Source organism: Neopsephotus bourkii, unplaced genomic scaffold (assembly GCF_033783945.1).
Source record: "Neopsephotus bourkii isolate Nb327-2 ecotype Australia unplaced genomic scaffold, CSIRO-AGI_Nbou_v1 NB_168, whole genome shotgun sequence".
In the NCBI taxonomy this organism is placed as follows: Eukaryota; Metazoa; Chordata; class Aves; order Psittaciformes; family Psittacidae; genus Neopsephotus; species Neopsephotus bourkii.
This window is the reverse complement of record NW_026900684.1, coordinates 16,038,290-16,064,376: the sequence shown is the minus strand read 5'-3', so window position 1 is coordinate 16,064,376 and position 26,087 is coordinate 16,038,290. Positions and strand designations below refer to the sequence as shown.

The following is a 26,087-nucleotide window of genomic DNA, read 5'->3' as shown; positions in this document are numbered from 1 at the left end:
TAAAATCAAGGCATCTCTTTCTAGGAAGCAAAACCATTTCCTTCATTTCCTGAATCCTGGGGCTTTTGTTGACGAGACGCTGTTGCCCATGATGGTCAAACAGTAGTATTTTCATTATTTTATATCTAACTTTAAAGATTTGGCTGCTTAGTCATTACACTTATTGCTTTCTGTGTAGAAAATAATTCATTAATAGTGGCTGAATCTGAGCAGGCAGTATGGAATAATAGTGTGAATTACAGAGAATGGCTATGACTGCTTGCCTGGAGTTTCTGGCACGACATTGACATAAGGGCACAGAGCCATGCTTCTGGGTAGTCTGAGTGTTGTAGAGCCCAGGCACCAACTGGGGAACCATCGTTCAAGAAGGTATGATGCTGTAGCCTTTGTAAGCTTTCTAATGTAAAAATGTTCTGATTAGCAAAGTCTGTATGGTGCTAGTCTGAAGTCTAGAAAACTAAGTTTTCAAGTGAACAGTTACCTGTTACTGTTATGTATGGTTAATTGAGAAGAAGCCAATGCTTCAAATCAGGATAATCCTTTATTATGTCGTCTTAAAATTAGTCTTGGGTGCATCTTTTACAAGACTGTTTTGTGTCAACCTCTCCTTAAGGGTTTCCATCCAGTCTGTTAGGCACTTGCAAGTGCATCAGAGGCTCTGATTTATAGATTCGGTCAGGAAACATGAATTTGTGCAGATCCGTAAAGACCTATTCTAGAGAAAGACATGCATTAAAGACATACTGTTTAATTTAATTGTATAAATTGAAATTATCCTATTAACTTTCACATTTAAAAATTATCATGCTGTTTACTGAGATGTTGTACTTAAAAAGAACACAAGACCCCCCTCCAGTGCAAACTTGTTCTGTGAGCTTTAGTGTTGGGAGCAGTGGAAAGCGTGTCTATCTACACTGCACTATTCTGCATCTTTGGAATTCTATTTAATCACAGAAGTCTTCTTTAAAAACATTGGACTATAAACCACTACTGCTCCATAGGCCCACACAGAAGTAGGAAAGCACAAAAGCTTTTCTTAGCACTTCTAAGGGAATAAACATTCAGGAAGCCTGATTCAGCATCAAACCCACAAGATCTTACACTCACTGATTTTTAAGACGACACAGGTAAAGCATTTCATGTGATTCTGGGATTAAACTCCGAACTTAACCTATGTTTGCCCACTTGCCATCCACTCAGATGCCCTGTGGTTCCCCATGGTAGCTGCAGACTCATTAAATTTATATTTTTTCATGCATTTCAGATAGATGAATAAAACAGTGTAGAAGTTCTTATTATTAGGCACACTCCTAACTCTGATAGGCAACACTAGGGTATCCCTCACTGGAAAGTGTAATGGTTGTAAGTGACTAGCGATGACTTCATTGTTAATAAAGCAAATGCTTTTTCATCATAGCAATGCAGCTTTATGGTGGTTAAAAAGCTTGTGTGTATTAATTTGCTGTGTGTATTATTTCCTCTCACAAAACAGAGAAGAACTGGGTCAGCAATGTTAAATTGCATTGTATGTCAGTACCACTTGCGATGTTATTTTAAAAAATTGGTAATTCTTTAAAATTTTAGGCAAAAATTCAGTTTTTCTTTACATGAGAAAGAAAGTGAGACTTTCCAATGTTCACTCTTAACTCAGCACAGTTAAATAGTTTCAGGTAAAAAAAAAGTAGGAAAAATAAGAAGTGCAGGGAAGGGAGCAATGCGTAATATTAGTTTTGTTTGTGTCTTAGACAGGAAGAGAAGTGGCAGAAACAATTCTGTGCTTCTACAAGACACTAACATTCTTGTATTCCTTTCTTTTTTTCCTTGTGTGTTGGGTGGTTGTGGGATGGATTGTTCCATTGAGGCATTTCAGGAGCTTTCAATAGAAGAAAGATGCACATCCAGCAGAAGTTAGTAAAAACGTACTCAAGCAGTTCTATGATTGTAATCATACTGGCACCACAAAACAATCCAAGCTGGCCACCTACATCAGCTGTAAGAGAAGGAAATAAACATCCAGCATTTTGGTTTAGTCCAACAAGGAAACAAAACTTTGCCAGGTTCAAGTGCTATATAAATTCAATATAAATAATCCATTGCTTTAAGAAAACAGAATTAATATTCTTAAGAATGTTTATAAGAGAAGACTAATGTGTCTCTTAAAATTCTAAATAAAGAAGGTAAACAGAACACATCCGCTGTGAAGCAGATACTTAAAATATTTCCTGTTTCTATGTCTTTTTAACTGTTTTCCTGCATCTCCTCCTCATGTTCTCCCTCTCCTCTCTGAATCCCCTAAACATCAGTATTCTTAGTCCTGTGTGTGATACAACTGTAAACTAGTGCCAAACTTAATTCTTACCCTCATCTGCTGTCCATACTGTGGGTTCTTTAATGGGATGAGAGGAGAGAATATAAAAAATGACCATGGGGCAGACATGATTATTACCATTATAACATAAAAGGTATTCCTTTCTGTTTAGAAACCCACATAGGCTATGACTTGGGAGCGGAGAGAATAAAAACCAGGTTTGTTTGTGTGGCCTACTTTAGATTAATTATTAATCAGCAGTAAATAAATGTTAAACATTCACTTACCAAGCAACTCAGATATAGTCAAGGCCTTCTGCTGCCGAGTTATTTTGTAGCTCAGATCACTATATTTAATGTCAATACTCACAAGGTTCTGCCTAATGACAAACACATACAGTCTTACTAGAGACATTCAGGACTGCTATTCACTTTCAGCAATGTTTATCATCATGGACAGAGTCAGGGAGGTGTGATGGTGTCTTTTAAAGAACAATTAGAGTGTTACCAAAATGAGTTAAATGACTGAAGGAAAAATTATTCTAATACCAACTGTTAAACAGAAACTTATCAGAGGAGTAGATCTTCAGGCTGTGTTGAGAAAGTAGATCTGTACTGTGAGATAGACTTGTACTTTTTGAGGGTCACAGAGATAAGCTTTAGCGAAAGTGTCAAGCATCCCGAACTACATTGCTTGAAAGCACAGTCTATTGCTTCTGTGTGCAACTGCTGTTTAGCTATGCTTATTTCAATGAGCGTGTTTGTGCAGAAGGGGCTTTGTCCTATATGAGGATGTTTAGTTCTATCCTGTGCTAATAGCCTCATTTACCTAATTATTACTTAGCTACCTCATCTGTAGATTAAATTCTTGCCTGTTGCAGAAGTGGAAGAGTAGTTAAATCTGAGTTGGAGCAAGACCTGTGAAATTACTCAGTGTGAGTAAAGAGCTCATCATTGATATCATGTCTGCAGAAAGAATCTGCCTAACTCCTGACCAGAATATAAATGTAACGGTTGTGGAATAAACCAGACAAAAAAAGCCTGATTGCAAACATAATGATGTGACCTTTAGGAATAAAAGTACTGATTATTCTTGAGAATTGCAAACAGCTACAGATTTTTGGCTTGACAGTGATAATGAGCTCATTAACAATATTCATGATAATGCAATATTTGCTGTACAAAATAATCACTTCTGTCTCTTTAGGTGATAATTCTAAAACTCAGGTAGCACTGATAATAAAAATAATCTAATTTTCATTACTTCTATTAGTAAGACTTCCTACCATTGTCATGGAGTTGCTAGCAGAATTATCCAAATAAACATTTAACTTTTCCCTCCTTACATTTTCAGACAGAAGTATATTTCAATGTTTTATAGTTTGGAATAGGTACTCATTAATACATGGGCAGGAATTCTATTGGTTAAGGCTTGGTAACAGGGGAATGCTCTTTATTTTAACTTGCTCAACTGAATAATTACTGAGTCATGCATGATGTTTACAGACAATAACACAATCAACAGAGATAATAAGGATTAATAGTTTTGCATATAACAGCATGTTTGATTTTCGTAATTTTCACTGGAGACAGACTTCTTAATGGGGCCTGTAGCAACAGGACAAGCAGTAATGGGTTGAGACTATCATTTAGTTTAAGACTAGATATAAGGAAGAAATGAGTGTGGTGAAACACTGGAACAGGTTGGCCAGAGAGTTAGTAGATGCCCCATCCCTGGAAGTGTTTAAGGTCAGGTTGGACAGCACACTAAAAAACCTGATCTAATAAATGTCCCTGTTTATTGCAGGGGGTTGGACTAAATGACCCTTAAAGGTTCATTCAAACACAAACTATTCTATGATTCACATAATTACTGCTCACATGTAAACATGTGTAGACTGATGGCCTCAAGAGTAAGAACAGTGAAGTCACTGAAACGATGAAATACAGATACTTCGTTAGCCAAATTTTCTACATTTCTTTAGAAACATATTTTGATGTGTGGACACTATAAATTCATGTAGCATGTCTTAATACTTACTTGCAATATTAACATCTACGTCTGTGAGCAAGAGGCAGTTCAGTCTCTAAAACTGTATGAAATGCTCTTTGACCACTAGATAGTATCTTTCAAACTCAAATCATTCTATTTTTGGATATGTAATACTTATTTGCAAGGAACTCTGGCATCAATTTATTATATGGTAACCATAAGGCATGTACGCTCTATTAAAGCATAAACATATAGGATATCTCTTCTACGAAGTTGAAAGCATGCAGATTGTGAGCTCGATGCTACTACTGAGTGACGCAGTACTATGCATAACAAGTTCTAACATCATTTCCTGGATAAAAGGTGTAGTCAATACTGTTGAGACATGTTTTTATGCTAGATGGTTCCTTCTTTTGGGCATAGACCTACTTCTTTTGCTGTGTAGTCTTTTAGTCTCACAGAACTGTGCTATTTCACTCTTCTGCTGTCTCATAAGAATTAATACTGTCTCATAAGAATTAATATTGTACTGAATATTTTCTAAATAGCTTCTATAATATAAACGGTATTAGTGGATTCTACTAACAATAGAAAAGAGTAATCAACTTGTGACATTATTCCTACGCTAAAACCTAACTCATCAGTGCTTATAGAGTTTCCTTCGAGAATGGGTTGAGAGAAAGGAAAGCAACTTAATATAGTATCTATTTAGGTGGTTCGTTGACTTGAGTTGTGGAAGAGTGAAGATTTATCTTCTCTATTGGATGGATTGTTCATGTGGACTGTGGATAGAGTTGATAACCTTGCTCCTTATTTTTATTTACAAAAGTGATCAGAAAAACCCACTTTGTTACAAAAGATCAGTGACAGAGTAGCTAATTGAAAACATTACTTTTTAATTACAGTATATATTTCACATTATCCACAAGACTTAGATGTATCTAAGTATTTTAATATATATGAATATGTATAAATTTAGCGAATTTTGTCTAAGATTTTTTTGTCTCAGAGACAGCATTGTTAATATCTCACGTAAGAATGTATTTTTAAAGGTCATATTTGAATCATATGCTCTGTTAGTACACTTAAAAGTAATTGATAATTTCTTTATTAGCCAAGGTGTTATAAGCAAGATTACCTGATGTATTCTGGGTTTTTCTTCAGTTTTGCAGAATAGTATTTTATAGCGCTTTCTCCTCCAAAACTTGAATAGGTGACAGTAGTAGGGTAATCTGTTTCTTCACATGGGGCAGGGCAAGTGGAATTGTGGGTTCCTACTGTACATAATCCTTTCATCTCTATGTCATCTGAAATTTCAGGATAAAGAATCTACATAGAATTTCTAAAAAAAAAGCATACAGCTTAAAATCTTCTTTTAAAACTTACTAAATAAGTACCTGTAGCTGGCATTTGGGAAACTGGTGCACACTGATAAGGGTTGAGATTTTTATGTCCCTTTTCCCCAAGGAAATTCAGCACCCAGAAGTGTTTCCTCCTCATTAGGGATTTATGTGCTTGTTATTTCTCATTCAGTTAAACAGCAGGACAACAGAAGACTCTCCATGTTCTGTGCTAGCTTTCTGATTGCGTGTTTAGGTATATAGTCTTTGGTCTTAGTGCCTTGATGTCTGCCTAGCTCTTTTTAGTGTACAGAAACAGCTTCCAGAGCAATGCCAGTTGCAGTTTACTATTATCTGATAACTACATAAAAATCTTGGTTAAGATCATTCACTTTACCTTAACCCCTGTCTGCAATTTGATAATTGGGCTTAAGACAACTAAGAGGGCTTAAGGACAACTTTTTTTCTTCAAATACCAAAGAGAAGCCACAAGATTCTGCAGGTCTGACTGCTCATGAAGTTGAGGAGCTATATCTCTGATGAGGCTCTAACAGAAAGAAATTGTTATAGAAAACCAGGAAACCTGGAGAAAATTAATGTAGAAGAAAAATGGTAAGGCATAAATGTTTCATAAAGCATAAACCATCACCCAAAGGTATCTGGTACTCTGAGATGAGTACCATAGCTTCCTGCTTGTGGTGCTGTGTTTGTCCTCGTGGTGGTGGCCGTTGTGTTTTTGGGCTTTTGCAACCTGCAGGGGAGGAGATATCTCAGCCTGCTAGTTGAGGATTTGAGGTGCTCTCCAGGGATGCTGGTGTTGTGGATTTTACTGATAGCCAGCCCTTCGGGTTCCTAAAATATATGCTCTCACCAATGGTAGGTCCTGCAGATAGTGCTGTCATTTGAGATTTTCTTATCAGATGCCTAACCTCTCCTGCACTGTAAAGGGAGACTTAATGCCTAACTTCGAGATCTGGAGACCAGATGCCTACAAGCCAGGTTCCCTGTGTACAGTACTGTGATGCCATTTACTTGTGGGGTACAATCCTTGATAAGGCTTTTTGGGGTTATTTTCTTATATTGCTCGCTGGTTTCATTGAAACTTGGTTACAGAATATCCATTAAGTAAAAAAAAATAAACATTTCCACCATGACAGGCTGTCAAAGACTGTGATTATATAAGGTTGTGAACTTGGTGGGATCGATTTTAAGACAGCCACAGGAGAAATAATCATTGTTCCTAGTAGCAGATCTTGAATGAATGTTGCACAAACCTAATCAAAACAGAAATAAACCCCTGCACAGGCCCACCAAGACTCACTCCTCTACTTGTTATCTTAATCACCCACTCCTTTGGGAGAGTCAAGAATCCAACACAGTTGAAAAGGAGGCCTTCTAGAGTTCATGAGAAATTACTTCTCAGATTACCAGTCGCAGTATTCTCCAGAAAATCTGCTGTAGTGATTTACAGATTCCATATCTATTGTGTGCACATTGATTACAGAAATTACTTGTGTTTGGAGCACTTTGAAAATCTATAATTCAATTTACTATTGAAAAGATAAAACTTTAAAGTCCAGCGATTTTTGAATTATATTTTCTTTTGGCTGGCAAGCCTGTTATTACTGTGCTGTTCACTTTTCTGTCAAAAACAAAAAGAATACAACGTTGGAGCTAGAACGATGATACTTTGAAGATCCAGAAAAGCAAGACAGAGGCTTGATGTACTCAGTTTCAGTACTGGTTTTGGTATTTTTTTTAACTGATGGGTACTGTCTACTATTTGGAATTGGCTTAGAGAATATGTAGTTATTACTTACAGACTGCCGGATAAACACAATTGTAATACTTCAGCAAATCGCATTCTGTTCCATTTCCTGAAAAATAAACAACAAACTTTAGGAACTTCAATTAGAGTCTGAGCCTTAGCTCTGTTTGTACCCAACTGAAATATAATGTCATGGAAGCCTGCTTCGCACTTCATGTTTATCATTATACAACTGAGAAATCAATTTCTTTGGGCATGATGCAGTTACCAACACTAAAAGGGGCACATAGTGACAACAGACCAAACCAGGAAGCTTGCTGTTGGAGCAAACATCTTTATTATGTTTGCCAGCCAGAACTGCCTTTAAGCTTGTGGTGCACTTTTTGCGTTAGCTTGCTGGAGCAGGGAATTTCTGGTTTTCTGAGCGGAAATGAGAAAACAAAGTAGGGTAGATGGGATTACACCCATCTATGATTACACCCCCGTATGATTACACCCCATGTGTTTCAGCAAAAGTTTGGAACTTCATGCAAGATGGGTAAGACAGCACCCTGAGCTAACAGTAAACTTTTCTGATTTCAGATGACCTCAGTTTCACCCAGATTTTTGTCTTGCATGGAAATACTACTTTGCAGTTTGGCACACAGTTAAAGAAGGCATTGCCCTCCTTTTTCTAACTGCTACTGTATAAAGCTCGCGCCCTGGGTAGGGAGACCTAGATTTAATTTCGTTCTCAAACCCCTTTCCATGAGAGTTTCCAGGAGATTGACAACCTCCTTTCCAAGAGGCTGCCAAACAAATGGACTGGAGATCACTCATTAGAGGGTCTCCCTTAGTGAAAACATTCTACCTTGCCTGGGAATATTTAAAAATACATTGAGTCAGAAAGTGGAGGTGCTTTCTTGCCCCCTAATCATGAAAAAAGAGCTGTGGGAGCAGAGATTTGGGTTCCAGCTCTTGCTCTAGAGAGAGGTGACATTATTATCATTGCTTTTAATGCTGAAAAGGTAGGAAAGAGGAGACTTTCCCTGTCTTCTTTGCTGTTCAATAATAGGTGAGGACTCCTAGCAAGATGATCAGTGTATGGTATGATATTCCTGGGAAATACCTGGAAGAATGAATGGCAAGCAGCCACACCAGTCCTGTATGTACCGGGCTTTGCACTCTTGCAAACATCCATTAATACTGTAAATTCTGTGGTAGCGAAGCTTTTTATCAGGTTTGCACTCTCCCCATGGGTATTCTTGGATAATTGACTGTAGAATAATAATAACAGATGATAGATAGATAGATAGATAGGTAGTCTCAGTTTTAAATTCAGATGTTATTTTCTCACAATTTAAAGTACTAAGGAAGCCTGTTGAAGACATAACCAGTGATGTTGTGATTTGATTGGAGGCAGTTACAGGTTATGCTTTTGGAATTATAAAATCAGCTCCTCTCACAGCAAAAGTAGGACTTGATCAGAAAGCCTAGTGAAGAGTAGTCCACTCCACTTGGATTCCACTAGGAATCTGAAACATCATTAATGCTAACAGAATATGCTTTGGTGTCCTTGTATCATTATATGTCAGCAAGACTCTAAGATGTTTGGGAAGAAAGGCTGATTTTAATAGATACTGATTATGATGACCAGTGATACCCTCCTCTGCCGCCCCAAAATTGCAGTAATTTTGTTTGTGTCTGAAGGAAATGTTACTTTTAGGAGTCACTTTGGCATGATAAAATACTTAACTTCCAAAATGTCTAACTCATGGTCCTACTTCAGAAAAGGAGTCAGCAAAGACCCATATTTCCCCTGCTGGACAAAGTCCTTACCTTCAGCTGGCGGATTGCAACCTGTGCATGCATTCCAACTGGTGTTAGTAAACCTAAACCATCAAAGTGTGGAAGCTCTCTGGGTGAATGGATATCAAAAGTTACACCAGCATCAGTATAACCAAGAGAAGGTTCATCGGTGAAGTGTTCCTGATGCAAAAAGAATTATTTAAAGTAGTTTTGGCTCTGCTTACCACCTGAAGCTTTAGCTGTGTTTAAAATGGTGCTGTGCTTTTTGATTTGGTCTTATATCTCTAGTCGCATTTTAGGCAATTTACAGATACATATAGAAGCAAACTGACTTGAATTTTCTTTGCTAATGGCTTCTGTGGGTTTTCTTCCAGTTACCATAAAATTCAGGGGTGTTTTTTACTCCTTCTGTCATCTCCCGGTTTCAAAAGCAAGAAGACATAGAAAAACATTTACTCATAACTTGGATATTCTCTCATTTTACTTGCAACTACCCATCACATTTCAGCAAACATTCCATTACATTCCAGAACCTGTCACTCCTGTCTCGTAATTCTTAGAGAATAAAAGTGAATGTCTAAGTCATTTATCACTCAAAATATTACTTTTCCTCGCTGACCTCATAAGGTGATAGTAATTTTCTGGGTTTTGTTGCTCAAAGGTAATTCTAATGAGGCCAGAGGCTATAGTGCAAAGACCAGATCTTAGCTGTCATTGAGCACTTAGAGCTGATGCAACTAAAATTCAGTAATGCTTTAAAAGCTGGCACCATATGACCTCCCCTACTGGGCCTTTTATTAAAATGAATTTATGTCACCCCAAAGTGCTTGTATAAAATGAGATTACTGCTCTGATGACATGTTTTGACTGTAGGTGGACTGTGCATATGTACATACACATTCACTTGCAACTTTCAGAACCATTTAGCTGGGGACAGAGTCAATAATTCTGACTTAAAATCTGTGTTAGATCTTCCCTTGAAAATACCCTTTCATTCAGAAATGATAAATCTGTGCATGAAATTCTGAGGGTCTGTGTAAAACCAGCCAAACCAAAACACAAATCCAAACCAACCCAACTCCATTCAGCTGTAAGTTATTACATGAAATGTGATTTATAATCATTAGGATAGTTGTACCTGTTGGACATCAAAAAGCAAATGTAAGCCTCTTCCAGACAAACTCACTCTTCTTGCTGCAAGATCATTGTGATTAAAAGTAAAGCAGTTTCCATATTCAGTGAAAACATGTTCAAAATCCTTCAATAAAGGAAAATAGGGAAGAGTAAACGGAAAGAAGTTTCCTTAGTGAATTACAATGCAAGAGATCGACTACTGAAGTGTTTGTTTTTCCTAAAGGCAATGCTAAATATTTCAATCAGAAAAGTGCTAATTGATGGAAATATTCAGACAGATTTCACCCTTTCTGTAGGAAATGAAGTTTAAAGGAGAAATTTCATGTTATTAATCTGTCAGCTGCTCAGAATCATTTAATGAAGTCCTGCTTTTCTATACCTTATAGAAATTATATAGGTACATTATGTAGAAATATATATTATTTAATAGACATATATTCAAAACCAACTTGTTTAATATTTTCAGTACATGTTTAGTGAAGATTGTTTCAAATCTAAATGTCATGTTACACATGAAAGTATAGTATTTGCTTTAGTTTTAGTTATTAACACTAGTATCTTTCAGTCAAGAGGGCTCTCCAATGCCTAATTTTATAAGTTATAGCATATCTGAAGGTTATATCTGAAAGAATAAGGTCCTGACTTTTCTGTTCACATTTTCTATTTAAGTTGGGAATCACTGTATGGAAGAATTGACATAAAAATGCAATGATCATATTCTTTGGCTGTTGTCCAAAATTCTCAAAGCTGGACTATTTTCACCTCATTATTTAAAATTCCTGTGGAGTCTCCATGTAGTTACCCTGGCTGTCTGTATTCTTGACCTCAAGAACGAAAGTCTGCAATCAGACTTTTCAAACTGACCTTCGTTACAGGCCATTTATGGACAAGGTTGTTAGATACAGCCTGAAGGTTTGCCAAAGGCTGCTATCTCCAGTGCAGAAGTGGTACTGGACTGAGAGAAATTTAGACCAAAATCCCATTTTACAGCTCAGGGAGTCCTGCAGGCTGTCTCCACAGTCAGTGGGAGAACTGGGGTACTCAGGGTAGTTTAGAGCAAAACTTTCTTTCTCCATTGGGTAACTCTAAAGGGACAATAGGGGGGAGTAGCTGGCAAAGATAGGTGTCTCAAGTGGGGAGTGGTAAGAATATACCCCCTTCTCCTCCATGCTACTGTTTTAGTAAAATAAACATCTTTACCTGCGGGTAACATGGCTTTCCAAAAAAGTCACATTCTAGCAATGTGCTGCTGTTCAGATAAAACCCATTTTTCTTTGTAAACTCTTTGATGCTGAAGTTCTGGTTCCCAAGAAGAAAATCATTGAGCTCTTGAGAATATTTATTTTCCATAGAAAAATTGTGGAGTACTCCAGACACAATGTTCCAAATGAAAAAAATTATCTTGAGGTTGCTTACTGCATGGGTTTGGAACCTGTCCAGGGAAGGAGAAAAAAATTGCTTAGTTCTGTGCATCTCAAAGCTGCTCTTGCCTAATGTGTGACACAATTTGTTGTCTGCTTGCAAAATGTTATTCTTGGCCACCACAATGCACTTTGGTCTCTGCAATATAAATATGTATTATAAATTCTATATTCTATATTATAATTTTAATTATGTATTATATATTGTAGATATATATTATATTATATTATATAAATAGAATAAAAATACTGTCTCCATTTCTAGGAAGCTATATTCCATATCTGAAAACAGAAAATGGCCACCTTCCCATGGCTATTCTGGTCAGTCATTGAACACATTTCTGTAGATTTGCCATCTGTGTAAGACAACAACCAGATTTGTAGAACTGATGAGAAACTGAACAGTTATATTTACATGTGGGAAACTAGCTGGGAGGAGCCATTCCCTTCAAAAAAGCTGTCTTCTATCCCTTATGAAATTGATTTGTAAGTGCATTTTCAGTGCTCTCATATACCTACTTTACTAAGGCACTACACCCCAGTGTAGAGACAGTCTACCTTCCCGTAAGCTCTGTGGCTCCATCTGTGGTGAATGTTGTGCAAATAACCCAGGGTGGCTTTACGTGGGGCAATGCGAGGGATGCAAACAGTTCCAGTTATTTGAGACTGGGACTTCTAGGTGATACTGCCAGGGAAAGGCAGAAGATTGAGGAAACAATGTGGGTAAACTTTCTGTATTTCTAAAACTGTTCCTAAATTACGTATTTGCTCTAAAAATCAGGCTGTAGGTTTGTAAAATTACTTTCAAAGTGGCCGCATCTGAATGTTGGCTATTCTCTTCAGATGTAGAAACCTGTAGTGAACTTCCATGACTTCCAAACAGACCAAATGTTTCCGTCCTGAAAATCCCACTGATACCAGCTAGAACATATGTATGAGGTTTCTGTTTGAATATTGGTGTTTGCAAACCTTGTGTTTTATTTTTTACTTGGGTGTAACTGATGACTGTCCCTTAGTTGCACTTTAGAAGCAGCGCTTGTACATAGAAGAACACCACCAAAGGTGTTTCTGTTCCTACTTATGTTTTGAAATTTAAAAATCTGTAGTGCAATTGTTCATCTGAAGGAAGGGGAAGATTAAAAAAGCAACCCACTACTTGATTCTTGTACTTTTTTTCTTCATTTAAATCCCGTTGGTGGTATGGAAGACATGCCCCTCAAAGCCATATTTATTTTACATGATTTGTTGAGGCATGTTGTGGAAGCCAGCTGTTTCCATATGTAAAGGTATTGCCTCTAAAGAGCAAATAACAAATACAACTTTTACCTGTTCAAGTTGCAGAAAGTCACGGCGGGGAACTGGACATTTTCCACATACTGAACTACCACTGTAGTTGTGGTTGGCCAGGTGAAGTAGTAGATGAAGCGACTGCAGATTTGCCATATAACAATGGCAAAACAGCCCATGACTACAAACAGCCACAGCACTTTGCGAGTCTTGCTCTGAGTTTCAACAATATTATGTACTCCATGAAATGAAGTGGATGAGGCAAACTCCTGATGATAATTCCTCCTGTCATCCAAATGTGACACCAGTTTCTTTATTAAGTACAATTGTATCTTTTTCAATATTCCTTAATATGGAACAAAGTGAAAACACATTTGTAAAATTAGCATTTAAATGACACTTAAAGGAAACCACATAATTTTGATATTGGAAGCAGCTGTAAAATTTTTCTTTAACTGTGAATCCTCTCTTTCAGTAGTGAACTTGCTTCTGAGGGTGGAAGAATTGTGTGCTGCGAGATGAGCTCAGTGCTGTCTGGGAACAGACTATATCTTGCAATATTTGAAGCACACAAATTTTTAAGCACATTAATATAAAAGGGTAGTTCCACTTCTGTCGAAAATATTGGATTTCGACATACCTCAGTGATATAAGACCAGAGGTTGCTGTGAACCTACTGTAAAAAGCTGAACATCTGATTTTGCAGTAACATCCCATTAAAGGCCTGGTCCTTCATACCTGCTCTGAGAAATTAGGTAGAAATGGAAAGATATAGAATCATATTAAAGGAAATTTTAGTCTTTTCATTATTAAAAGTTTTTGGGTAAAAACCTGAAGTTACAGGTTCAAAAGGAAAGCTACTGTCTTGTTTTTTCGGCTTCTTCATGTCTGATTCCTTAACTTTGAAATAGGAATGATTTTAGTTTTCATTTATCCCACTTTTCTGCCAAGTGATGTTAAGAAAAAAAGATTTTTAGATCTATGTTTAAAAACAGTAACAGTAATGAATATTATCAGTACCTGGAAATGTAGCCATTTTCTTATGCTTGCTGCTGAATGATCTTTGGGCATGGATTTGAACAAATGTTCTCTCCAAACATCCAGATGAGGGAAACTTAATAAGGCCTTTCCTGTATCTAGTTATAATTGGACCAGTCTCTTTGCAAAGTGTTTCATTTTCAGATTGTTATCTGCTACTTTATTTTGTCATTAAGAAGGTCCATAGGAGCCATAAATTAAAGAAAGTTTTGAGACAATAATGATTAGGACTTGAAAATATGTTTAGATTAGCATTTAACAGCAATTAAGTGCTTCCCTAATTCCATTTTTTTAACCAGAAAATAGATTTAATAGTGTGGCATACATGGGAGGAAGAAAATATACCCTTTATAAGACTGATTTACTTGAGGCTATTACAGTTGGTCAAAGGATCAAAGGGATGTGAAAGGGTCATCTGCCAAAGCTATCGTGACCACATCAGCAATCTGGGATGCTGCTTTGGTCTCTACACGATCTGGGGACTGTGATAATGAAATCTCAGATGATGCTAGATTTCAAAATATTTCTGAAGGGAAAGAATTTTCTCTGTTTCTCTTTAAAGACGTAAGAACTTTGATCAGTACTGGTTGAGTTTACTGTGAACCCTTTTCATCATCAGTTTTCTGCTGGAAAACTGTTCAGAAGATTCTCTCCTAGCTCTAGTGACTATTAGATCCCATTGCAAAGCTGTTCACCCACGTGTGCTTTTGTCTTGCTTTAGGCTTCCCTTTCACCAGCGCGTGTGCAGTGGGACAAGTACTTTGCTTGTTCCCTGAGTAACAGCAGAGCAAATTACATTCTTACCATGTGTCTGCATCTGCTGTCCATAGCCTCTAGCAAGAGACCACAAGCAGTGAGACCCTATTCTCTCAGGAAAAGTGCTGTGTGTGTTCATTCCTCCTATATACACTGTGTTAGGTAGGAGGAAGATAGCATATCCCTACATAAGAATGCACTGCCATCAAAACCCACTAGTTAGCTTAATCAGCAGAAGTGTAACTTGGAGTCTATGCAAATATGTAACTAAGTTGTGCATAGCTACTACTGTAAATATACATGGTTTTATCTGATTGTGAAATTTTTGCTGTTAGTACTTAAGATTATCTAATATCATATTGCTGCTTTCATTGCTGTCTTTCCCCAGAGGAATTAGCACTACTAGGTGAGTGCATTTAAGAATCCTTACTCTACTTTCAGTGTTCATTAGAACATGCTATAATTAAAAAAAAAATAGAAAAAAAGATTTTTAACTACAAAGGATCATGTGGTAGATTTCTGGTATGAAATTTCTCACATGTGGTGGATTGGAAAACAGTATGAAATATGTGAATTAGGAGTAGCCATTTGCTCTGGTATTTGGTCTATTTGAGGAACAAGTACATTTCAGTGATATATAATTAATAATAGAATGATTATTCCAGATCTCATTTAATAAATAATAATACACCACAATAATGGCTGGGTGTGAGATTATAAATTATTAACCCTTCATCCTATGCAAAGCTTGAGCTGTGTGTATCTGGACTAAGGCTGTGTAACCAACACAGATGAACTAGCTTTAAGCTGGGTATCCAAGTTGCTGCTGGAGAGACAGTAAGGTCTTGCAAGACCTCAGACCATTAGTAAGGTCTTGAGAGCACTATGTTCTTTTAGTACCAATACAAAGTACATTTAATGTATGCATTAAGCTAAAAAATACCCCATAATTTGTCAAAGATGTGAATAAACCCAGTATTTATAGAAGATCCAAAGGGTAGAGCATGGATAAGTGAAAAAGCAAGGAGGTAACTAAATTAGAGGAATTCAGATCTAGGAGCAAATCACATATTTGGAGCCAAATATAGAACATAAATGTAAGAACTGTAAGGTAGCTCATATGTTCAGCATGGGCTACAGATGCTTTGCCTCAGGAAACCCTGACTACTGGAGAAGCCCCAAGAACCATCATGGTTAGTAAGAGAAACCTGATTTTCCAGTCAGTGTTGTTAAAGAAGAAATGAGTTCCCTGCACCAGGGACACACGGCCAGGGACGTACAGTTATCAGCTTATATAAAAACCTCAGAAATTCACAGTATCTTTAATGTTAACACTGTAAATTGAATAATCGAATTTAAAGTGTTTTTTAATTTCACTCAGCAATTAGTTGGTCACAGTCTATAACTGCTTGCATATACTGATAGATAACAGTAATAGGCTCTTTGATCTAGTGAGGAAGAAAAATGTAACAGGACCTCGTGGGAAGAACTGGAAGCTAAGGTTTTGCATAGCAGAAATAAGGTACAAAATTCTCATTTTTATATTCCCAGTGTTTAAGTGTGATTGGATTTTCATTAATGAACGTATTAAAAAAGAATGTCCTTTTAAGATATAGCTCAGCAGCAGCAGGAGCTCTTGCCTGGAAGGAGTTATATCATTCAGAATAGTAGTTGCCTAGTTAAAACTGTGTTGTCTTTATTCTAAATAGCTAGAGACTTTTCCTCACCCCTTGAGTAACTGGGTGATTATTTATTTTTTTCTACAAGCTTCTTTCATCTCTGTCTTTATATCTTGAAAATGTACACTAGTGCTCTTTTTGGACAAGGTTAAAAGAGAAACGAGGCAGATTTTCTCATTTTGGTTGTCAGTCCTGAAAAAAACCTACCAAAATGTAAAAAAAACTCTTGGTAAAGAACTCTAATATGTCTAGTCACATACCTTTAACATCTGATTGAATGAATCTCCGAAGCTGGTCCATGAGGCTTTGCTTATTTCAGTAAGGAAGGAATGGATAACAAGCTGTCTTATCACTGTGATCATTGTTAGGTAATGGCTTTTATAGAAAACTAAATGGGAGGTGATGCTCAATGACACATAACACTGGGCAATTTACCTGCCAGGGTTGCTATGTTTTGCCTTTTAAGTAAAGTGCTTTGCAATGTAAAATAGATTATTTTTATGACAGGATCATATTTATATACATTTCAAGTAAGTATTATACTAATGATAGTACAAGTGCAGGCTTGACTGGTGTCTTGCATCACCTTGCAAATATTTTCTGTATTTTTGCCTGTTATTTTAGAAAGACCAGTTATCTAAACTAAAATACTGTGCTGTTCAGAACTGAATAGATTCTCTTTAATTAGGTAAGGAACCCTTCCTGCTCTGGAGGGCAATGAATGTCTGCCACTAGGTTCCCACCAGCAGCAAAATTCAGTTCATCCACACTTTGAATAGCTGTCTTCATAACCAGCTCCAGATTTCATGTTCCTGTGGGCTTTAGCAAAAATGAGCTCTTATTCCTGAGAACTGACCCTCTGGGTGAGAATGAAAATGCATGCAGAGTCCATCATTCCAGTAACCCCTTAAGATGAAGGACAGAGACCGCTTTTGTCTTAGATGTGTGGTATGATCTTGTTTGAAGTTTGTTTCAACTTAAAAACTAAGCATCTAATAGAAGGCAATTAAAAATACAAATAATTTTAGACCTGGGCTGTGCTTGATTAATTCTTTAGAAAATAATAATCAACTCCCCCTCTGCACATTCCCTCTCTGATCCAGTTCTTTCATTCACTCTCTTAGTAATGGTCCATATGATTGCCCATAGTGTTCTTGGGTTATCAGGTATATTAACTTGGTCCCTCAGTGCCTCACTGTCTAGTTGTTTGCCGACAACTTGGCACTTGTTTTCTGCCATGTTGTTAAAACTACAAGCAGCAAGCTAAAGCACTGAACTCCAGTTAGTCGCTCCTGTGTGACAAACAGAAGATTTTTGTACTTGGCTTCTTGGAAATCCTAGCTCCGTTTGCCACTTTTGCCTCATCACTGAGGCTCTTTGCTGGGGCAAGCTTTGCACAGCACTTGCGTTTACTCAAGCAGTGAAGTGCTTAACAGTAAACTTTTTCAGCATCTGTATGTAACTAAACCACATCTAGTGCCCTGCTGAGTGAGCACTGATTTGCAGATCTGTTGAGTCCTATTAATGCAAACCACATTAATCCACAGTACCCAGATGATGCCTCTTGCTTGAGTTGCTTGACTTCTCAAAGCAAATTATGTTGGTCTTTATACCACTATGTGCATACAGTTAAGGAATACAAACTGTAAATTGCTCTCTATACAGCAAATACGATTCATCCTACTGGTATTTGTGGTAAAAATTCTGTGAGTTGTTGTCTTACAAAGAACCTTTATGTAATACTTTAGACAGACATGGCTTGTGTTGTCTGGTTGTGTTTTACAAAAGAAAGCGATTTTAAAAGACTATTTTATAGTTGGTTTACAGTAATTCTGAAGCAAACACTAGGGGGCGAAGACCAACCTTGTATTTGTTCACCTTTCCCAAATGGCTTGCGCAAACAGCTTCCAGATTATAGTCACAGCCAGCTTGGTTTGTCCGCTCAGTTCTTGCAGTGTGTATCTGGTTATCTGAATAACACATTCCCTAATATTTAATGCAGCAAAGGTTAGGAAAAGCAGCCAATGAAGAGGTGGTTGTGATGGCTTTTGTCCATCCATATTGTAAATTTTGTACTCAAAATGGCATTCCTCAGTGCTGTTCAGTTCTCCTAAGGTGATAAATTTAAACAAAATGCTGCAGCCAGCATAACTACACAGCTATTTGCTGAGACAAAGAGATAATGTGTTCTTGATAAAGTTATTTCTTTATAGCCTCATTGCAGCAAAATGTCTCATAGGAACTCTTGTGAGCTGCTGAGAGAAATTACATACATACAAGCACAAATATGTGTTCAGTGCATATTTAGCTTTCATTGGACATTTTTTTTTTCCCCCAGAATGTTAAAGTGCTTCCTTCCAATTTACGTTTCATTGCATGAGGCTCTGCAAGTGCTTTAGCAGCATTAATGCTTCTTATAATGTTTTGCTTAGCTCTCTTTTTTAATAGAAATTTCTCAATTATTACCTTCTTTTAAGTCAGATCAAGGAATGCATTTGCTAATATAGCAGACATCAAATACTTATACTCAATTTATACAAAATATACTAGCAAAAAAAAAAAAAAAAAAGAAAAAGCAGGGAAAAAAGAGTAACCAACATCTGGACTGTTTTAATGTATTGTCATTGCTCTTTCATGGCAAATGAAAAACTGGCATATGTGAAACATGGTTAACTAATTGTACATGCAAGAATCTGTCTTGCTCCTTCCTTCAAAGTAGGTATGTCAGTGGATTCAGAAATGGGGAAGAGGGGATGTAGAAAAGGGCCTCATAGATAGTTAGAAGGGGGGACTCATTGGGTCTGTCTGTGCATCAAGGCAGAATCAGCTATGACTGGAGAAATTATAAGCTCTCCTCAATTTTTTGTAGTGCTCTACAGATACAAGAAATGTCGTTACATTTTGTTTTCTGATGTCTGTGTTGCCAGAATTTAAACTGGTTACTCCTTTTCTCATTCCCTTGTATATGGATAATTTTTATACTCTTCCCTTTGGAGGAAAGGTATTTATCACTTCTGCCCCATAGTCTTCTCTTAGTTATACAGGTCATGTATAATTCTTTCCATTTCTCTTAATGGGCCATACTTTCTATGTTAATTTGTTGTTCTTGCTATCATTTCCTGAGCCAATTCCAAGTGGTCTTCATGCTTTTTGAAGAGTGGTACCCAGTACATAATACAATGGATTATATGGAATTGAAGTATTCCATGCCATATAGAAAGTTCCCGTTTAAAATTTCCAGTATAAAATTTGCTCTTTTCACAGTTTTTCCTGTTGTTGCTTAAACATGTTATTTTTGAATAATTGAAAAATCCAGATAATTTCTAAAGAATTTCTTATTTGCTAGTTTGGTTATAGCAACCAACATTCAAAAGTGCTACTCTCTGCATTACTGAAGCTGCACATTATTTATTTCAGTGATTAAGATAGTTCTGAATTCCAGACCCCATCTAACAACATGCTGTTCCCCTTCCAGGCTGTTCATTTGTCAATGTAAGTAGTGTACAACCTATTCTATCACGCACGTCATTAATAATATACTGAATGGGATGAGTTCAGCAAATTTTTATTAGCATTTGCCCTGAACCAGCCCTCTGAACTCCCTAGCCGTCTGTACCATGGAGCAGACAGTAGTACAAGTTGAGGCATGGAGGCAAGGGTGTAGCTTATGACTCCAGATTTTGACTTCACTGTACCTGACATAACCCGGATTCAGTTTAGGAGAGGAAAAACAAGAGCTTTCCTGTACTAAAGAACTGTACCTTGCAATGTGAGGCTGCAAGGCATTAAAAGAGGATAGGTTTGCCTTAGAACACCTCTGTAGCATGTATTCAAGATATGGGTTTTTTCCAAAGTTTATAGTTTTGGCTGATATTAGCACATTTCATACATGAAAGGAGGAAGTTTTGGCAATAACAGTGAAAGCACATTTTCTGCATACTTGGAAAATAATTACCAGTCAGAACATGAGAAAGATAAATCGTTCCTCTGGGACAATTCAGAGAGCATGCTGCTTCATTGTCAGAGCACAGTTTGCAGGTAACCTATGAAAGCAGTCAGCATGAGTTCTGGTTGTTATATTTAGAAAATACAGGTGTAGGATGACCTGGTGGTATTCTTGGAAGAGTTCCTTTTCGAGCACCTCTTGGGGAGGGAGATTTGGTACCAGCATTAACAGGGTCAGATACTGTGCAATGTGAAAGAAATCCTGCTGCACTCCGCTGAGCCACAAATGATAGACAGTGGGGTGAGGGTATTGTGCTGGGATGTGTGAAACATAAATGGGAGTTAAAGGTATGGTGGGAAGTGATGACAGATTTCTTTGTGTTTAAGTAGAAAAAACAAATTAAGATCCTTGCAGTGCTATCTCTTCTCTTTGTAGCTTGCAAGACCTTGAGCTCTGTTCCTCCCCCATGTACAAATGTCTGATTGGATTATTAATATTGCATCAACTTCAAGCTTGTTTGTTTTAGCCTTGAGTCACCAAGTTTTAGTTTTTTCAAAACTGACTTAATTTCAAATGCTTGTTAAACAGCAAGTCCAGTTTTGAAAATCACAAAGCACTCACTTGAGCAGAGGACCTGTTTTAGTGCCAAATTTATCTTCCTCTCTTCTTTTTATGTGTCTTTATTCACCTGTCTATCTCTTGTTATTTTATTACACTAGCTGGGGAAGTAATTTTGGTTCAGTGCTTGTACAGCAAGCAGCCTACGCAGTGAGGGTCTGACTTATGCTGTGCAATTTGAGTTGTACCTTTTCAACCAAAACATACCAATAGCTTCTGTACTGCATTTCACTATTATAGTTGTGCATTTGGTGTCCAAACTTTTTTAATTGCCATGATTTTATGGAGCTAACAATGCTCACATCTATACATTGAAAAGATATATGCCTTTTGAATGCTTCACCTCAAAAATGTCACAACAGAATCTGCACAAGTGCAGAAGAGTGTGACTGGGATAAAGGTATAGCAGTTATTTGTCATAAGATCATAAGCCATGACTTACTACCAAGCAGAAATGAAAATTACTTGATTACTTGGCAGAAAGTTTGAAACTAGCACAGGGAAATACTCTTTCATCTGATATGCACTTTAATTATGGAAGTCATTGCTGCAGACTGTGGATTCACAGAAGGGTTTTTAAGTGCAAGGACCTGGGTATCTTAGGAAGTCCTGGGCTATCAATATTGGAAAGCTAGATGGATATACCAGGGAAATTATCTCGTTGTAAGCTTGCTTTTTAGGTCTGTTTTATTTTTTGTTTTTTTATTTGCTATTGAATGTTTTATTGTTTGTTTTGTTCTAACACCTCTTCCAAGCAATCTGCTATTTTCTAGTAGAAACTCCTCACACTCCTCAGCATGGCATGACCTACTAGGAACTCTTATCCAACTCACTGAAGCCACTGTTTTGTAGGTAGAAGCAATCTGTGATGGATAACTCATAGTCTGTAATTCTGGGACAAACATTGGGAAGCTCCAAGCGTCACTTGTTTGTAGCCAGAAGGTCCCCAAGCAAATTGTTCAAGTTAATGAACACTGCAAAAACACATTGATCTGTGATGATTTTGTAATCAGAATGAGATTTTGATCAGAAGAGTTGGTGACACCATCCAAACCATCTGTGTGTGCCTTGGTCTTTTTGTTTTTTCCTCCATAAGTGATTTCATATGGGATAACTTGAGATTTGGCTTAGGTGAACAAGTCACTTCTAATTTAATCACTTCTAATCTAACACTTGCTGGATTCATGACAATACACAGGCGGTCATTCTTACTTACCTGTCCTCATCAGACTAATATTTTAGACATAAAGCCCCACACAATAAGAACACAGAGACTCTTGACTCCACCTGTTATCTACAAAATATGCTACTGGCCACCTCCACCTTTCATCAAACCTTGCCTTGGCCAGACTAGAAGGAGGCTCCATTTTTGTATGTATGAATGAATCACTTCTCTCTATGTAAGTTCAGTTTGTCTCCACACTGCAACCCTGTTGCAGCTGAGATGAGCGAAGCTAGCTCAGCCACCCCATGTCCACCTGGTTAAGGGGAGGTAAACAGAAAGGGGATGAGGGTGGATTAAGAAGTGTGCTTAACAATCCCCATGCTGGTCATGAAGGCCGTGACAGTTCATTTGAAGGCCACAAAGTGCAGTTCTGTGAAGCCGTGGGTTTTTTTCTGCTGTGTTGGTCTTGTATTCAGCCCAGTCATGAAACAGAGCATTCTCACTGTCTGCTGAAGGTCAGAATTCTCTTGATAGGTTTCTGGGATGAGCATAAGTCTTTCTGTCTGACTTTCATGCTTTAGAAGTAAATAAACAACTAAATAAAAGCTCAAAGCCACATACACACACTCCTGGTCTTCATGGCTTTGCTCAGCCATTCACAGCACGAACAGCAAGTTGTGCGTGCGTTCATGCTGAACAGTCAGAATCACATCTGCTTCTATGTGATTCTGAGGGTTCAGCATGAGGAAGGGAAATGACGGTGCATTCTGAAAAACAAAAGTAATGCTGTCAGTTAAAATGAAGGTTGTGTTTTGCTTTCAGATGTATTCACACGGAAGAGCTTTTTGCGTCAAGACTCATTTATGGTAATGCTAGTATAAAGAGATGGCAAAGCAGCTGTAAAATCTCTGTCAGGGCATAAAGGCTTCTCTCAGAAATCAGGTCCCTACACTGAGTCCCAAATTTGAGCAGCATGGCAGAAGCAGATTCATTTCTAAGGGTCTCACAGCCATGCCAGAGTTTAGGGCTCTGAGCTGACCCAGCCCTGAAGGCTCTTTTAATCTGCATTGTCATCTACGCTGCTAACAGACAGTTTCATGGTTTTGTAGTACAAGTCACTTTTTAAACATTGGCTTAGTACCAAGTTCATTACAGACTTGTGAAGCCTTGCTGAGATCCGGTGAAGGCTGCCAGTAAGATGAATGAATGATAGTTCTGTATTGTCTGTGGTTTTATTGCAGGGGTTTTCAAGTCCTCACTAAGACCTTTTCTTCCATTGATCTTGGATAGTTTGAGATCTGTTGTAGCTGGGGAATAGTTAGAGAGCGGAACTCAGCTAGTGTGAGATTAAATTTCCCTGCATGGTGTCGAGGATGATATTATCCATAATATCACCCAGCTGTTCCAGAAATGATCAGTCTACAGAGTTTGCTCTGGGTAGATACATGGTGCAGGTAGGAGTTATAAGCTTTAAGTCCCATACTTGTTTTTGCTTCTCTCTATAAGGCATGAATCTGGTGGTCTCATTTGGTTTGCTTGGTTTTGAAGTGAAGCAGGGATAGGTAAGGCTTTTGTTCAACAAATTAACATGAAGCCAATCTCAACATTTCTAGTTTTCATAGGGAAACATGGACTGTTAAATCACAGTGAAATTCTGCAGTGCAGTGTCAGATCATACTGATTGAACTTAACGTACATTTTAGATTGAACATTTATTTCAGTAGAGTAATGTATTTATGGCCCAAGTGTGGGCTTGAAACAAATGGTTCATGTTACTTTCCCCAATGTCTTTGCAGTTTTCTGATGATTTGGAGAATCATATTTTTTAATCTTCTCATGTATACCTTAAGGTTCTTGGTTGCTAGTGAATTACAAGGGAAGCTGATGGAAAACAAATGTTGATAAGGATTCAGACACACTTGTGAATGTTTTCTCTGCAGGAGGATCCTGGGGATAGCAAGGCTTTCTAATGGCACCAGCTCAAGGGGGTTGAACTGGAGAAAGCGACCATGGTCACTGAGCAAGAATGATGAGATGTGAATGCAGATGCAGGTGGATTTGGGTTGTCAAGTTTCACAAGAGTTACTAGGCTGGTGGTTTTTAGAATGGAGGCACTTTGGAACCAATCAGCTATCACACACCTAACCAGAGTTTGAACATGTTGGAAATACTGGAAATAACTTTCTAAATTGTTGTAGTCTGGCTGATCTGATTGACTGAAGCTCGTCTGCTGCTGAATCAGAGGGAGGAGTATAGTGCTTGCTTCAGACAGTATCCTCAGCTAGATTTTGAGGGAATTTGGTAACCCTGAACCAATTGAGGGTAGTATTACTTCCCAAATAGGGAGTTAATGTTTTGTTAAGCACAGAGTTTAAAAGGTCTCTGATATTTCAAAGTCCTTTGCCTGCTGGGTAGACAATGTAAAGGTTGAATTTCAGAGACCATTGCTCTGGAAGTTTATTATTCTCTGTATCCCACAGAAGAAACTAAAACTCCACAAGAAAATGGATAACTTCTTTGGTGAGGTTAAGAGTTCGATGTTTTTCAATTACTCTTGTTTTTTATTAGGTTCACACTCTTTCTTTGCTTCTGCCATGAGAAAAGGTAACAAAAATTCTGATTTCACTGTGGAGGCTCAGACTGGACGTTTCAGGTGAAGGTGTATAGAAATGACAAGGTAAACATTACTTGTCCATGTCTTTGATGTCTGTGCATGTGAGAGGTACCAGCATGTACATCAAGCTTCTTGAGTGCAAATGGGATGGTGAAAAGCACAGTTTTCAGCATTTATTTCTGCTGTATGTGCCAGTGCATGGTCTACATTTTCATCTCTACTTGCCTCCATCCTGAGCAGATGTGTAGATGTGTGTGGTGAGAGGATTATTTTCCTCTGACAAGTTTTATATCCTGAAGGAGGATCACCTTGACCTTGCCTGATGGGTTGCCTCAGTGGAGTCCTACTTGTGGCTCAGCTTAGTTTTAAGCTAATATTTGTACAGCCTGACGTACGGCATCTGGCTGAGCAGGGTACACATTCCATCACCCACATACTGCGTATGACACTTTTAATGAGCCAAGTACTCTGAAATGACTAGAACTACTGAAAGTGACACAGTCACCATTAAGGAGAACAAGTCTTGCAGAGAGCAAATGGTCTCAGGTCATGGGGGCCCTGCAGCTTTGTTTGCTGTAAAACTGAGCATCAACTTGTTTTCAGAGAAGGCTGGCAGGCAGGAAAGAAGTGCGCACTGGTTATGTTACATCATTGTGTGTTAAGCTGATGAATAAATAGAATTGAGTAACATTTGTCAATAAGTGAAACTTTTGCGTGAGGAAACAAAATCAAGAAATTGCCATGAGTTAAACAACTGGAAAACCAGCATGAGATGTACATGATTAGTTTTAGTGCTTTTACTTAATCTGTGTGCATTTTTTGAAAGTATATGTATCACTTGAACACTCTTACAATCATTATTCAGTCTAACATTCTACTTCCTCTTCCCTTTCCTTTTCCATGTTTCATTTTTTCAACTTAAAAGTACCTTGATATCTTGATACAGGGGTCTGCAATTAAAAACTTACTTTAACAATTCCTACATTTATTAAATATTGCCTTTTTCTCACATACGCACCTCTCATTAACTTACCCCAAACACCAGCCTTAATCTTCAAAGAAGTAACTGGTGGAAAATGTGCAGTAAAAAGCATGTAAAGCGTGTGCCACAGGACAAAGCAAGTATACCAGGCATTCCTGGTTTGACTGGTTGAAAGAAATCCAAACCAAATCTGGAAAGCCAACAACACATGAACTTACTGACCTTTGTGTTGTGATAGTTTCTGGAATTAC

General features: G+C 37.7%; 1 protein-coding gene across 1 annotated transcript; it reads right to left on the bottom strand.

The window, feature by feature from the left end:
- Positions 1-1,753: 1,753 nt before the first annotated feature.
- Positions 1,754-26,033, bottom strand: ASIC5 (acid sensing ion channel subunit family member 5). Its single transcript, XM_061373603.1, has 10 exons — positions 25,888-26,033; positions 13,078-13,384; positions 11,531-11,762; positions 10,335-10,454; positions 9,227-9,376; positions 8,517-8,664; positions 7,461-7,517; positions 5,439-5,607; positions 2,596-2,687; positions 1,754-1,990 (listed from the first exon to the last, which is right to left on the bottom strand). Exons 1-10 carry the CDS (start codon positions 25,946-25,948, stop codon positions 1,791-1,793), a joined length of 1,536 nt encoding a protein of 511 aa, XP_061229587.1. The 5' UTR covers positions 25,949-26,033; the 3' UTR covers positions 1,754-1,790.
- Between the last annotated feature and the right edge of the window lie 54 nt (positions 26,034-26,087).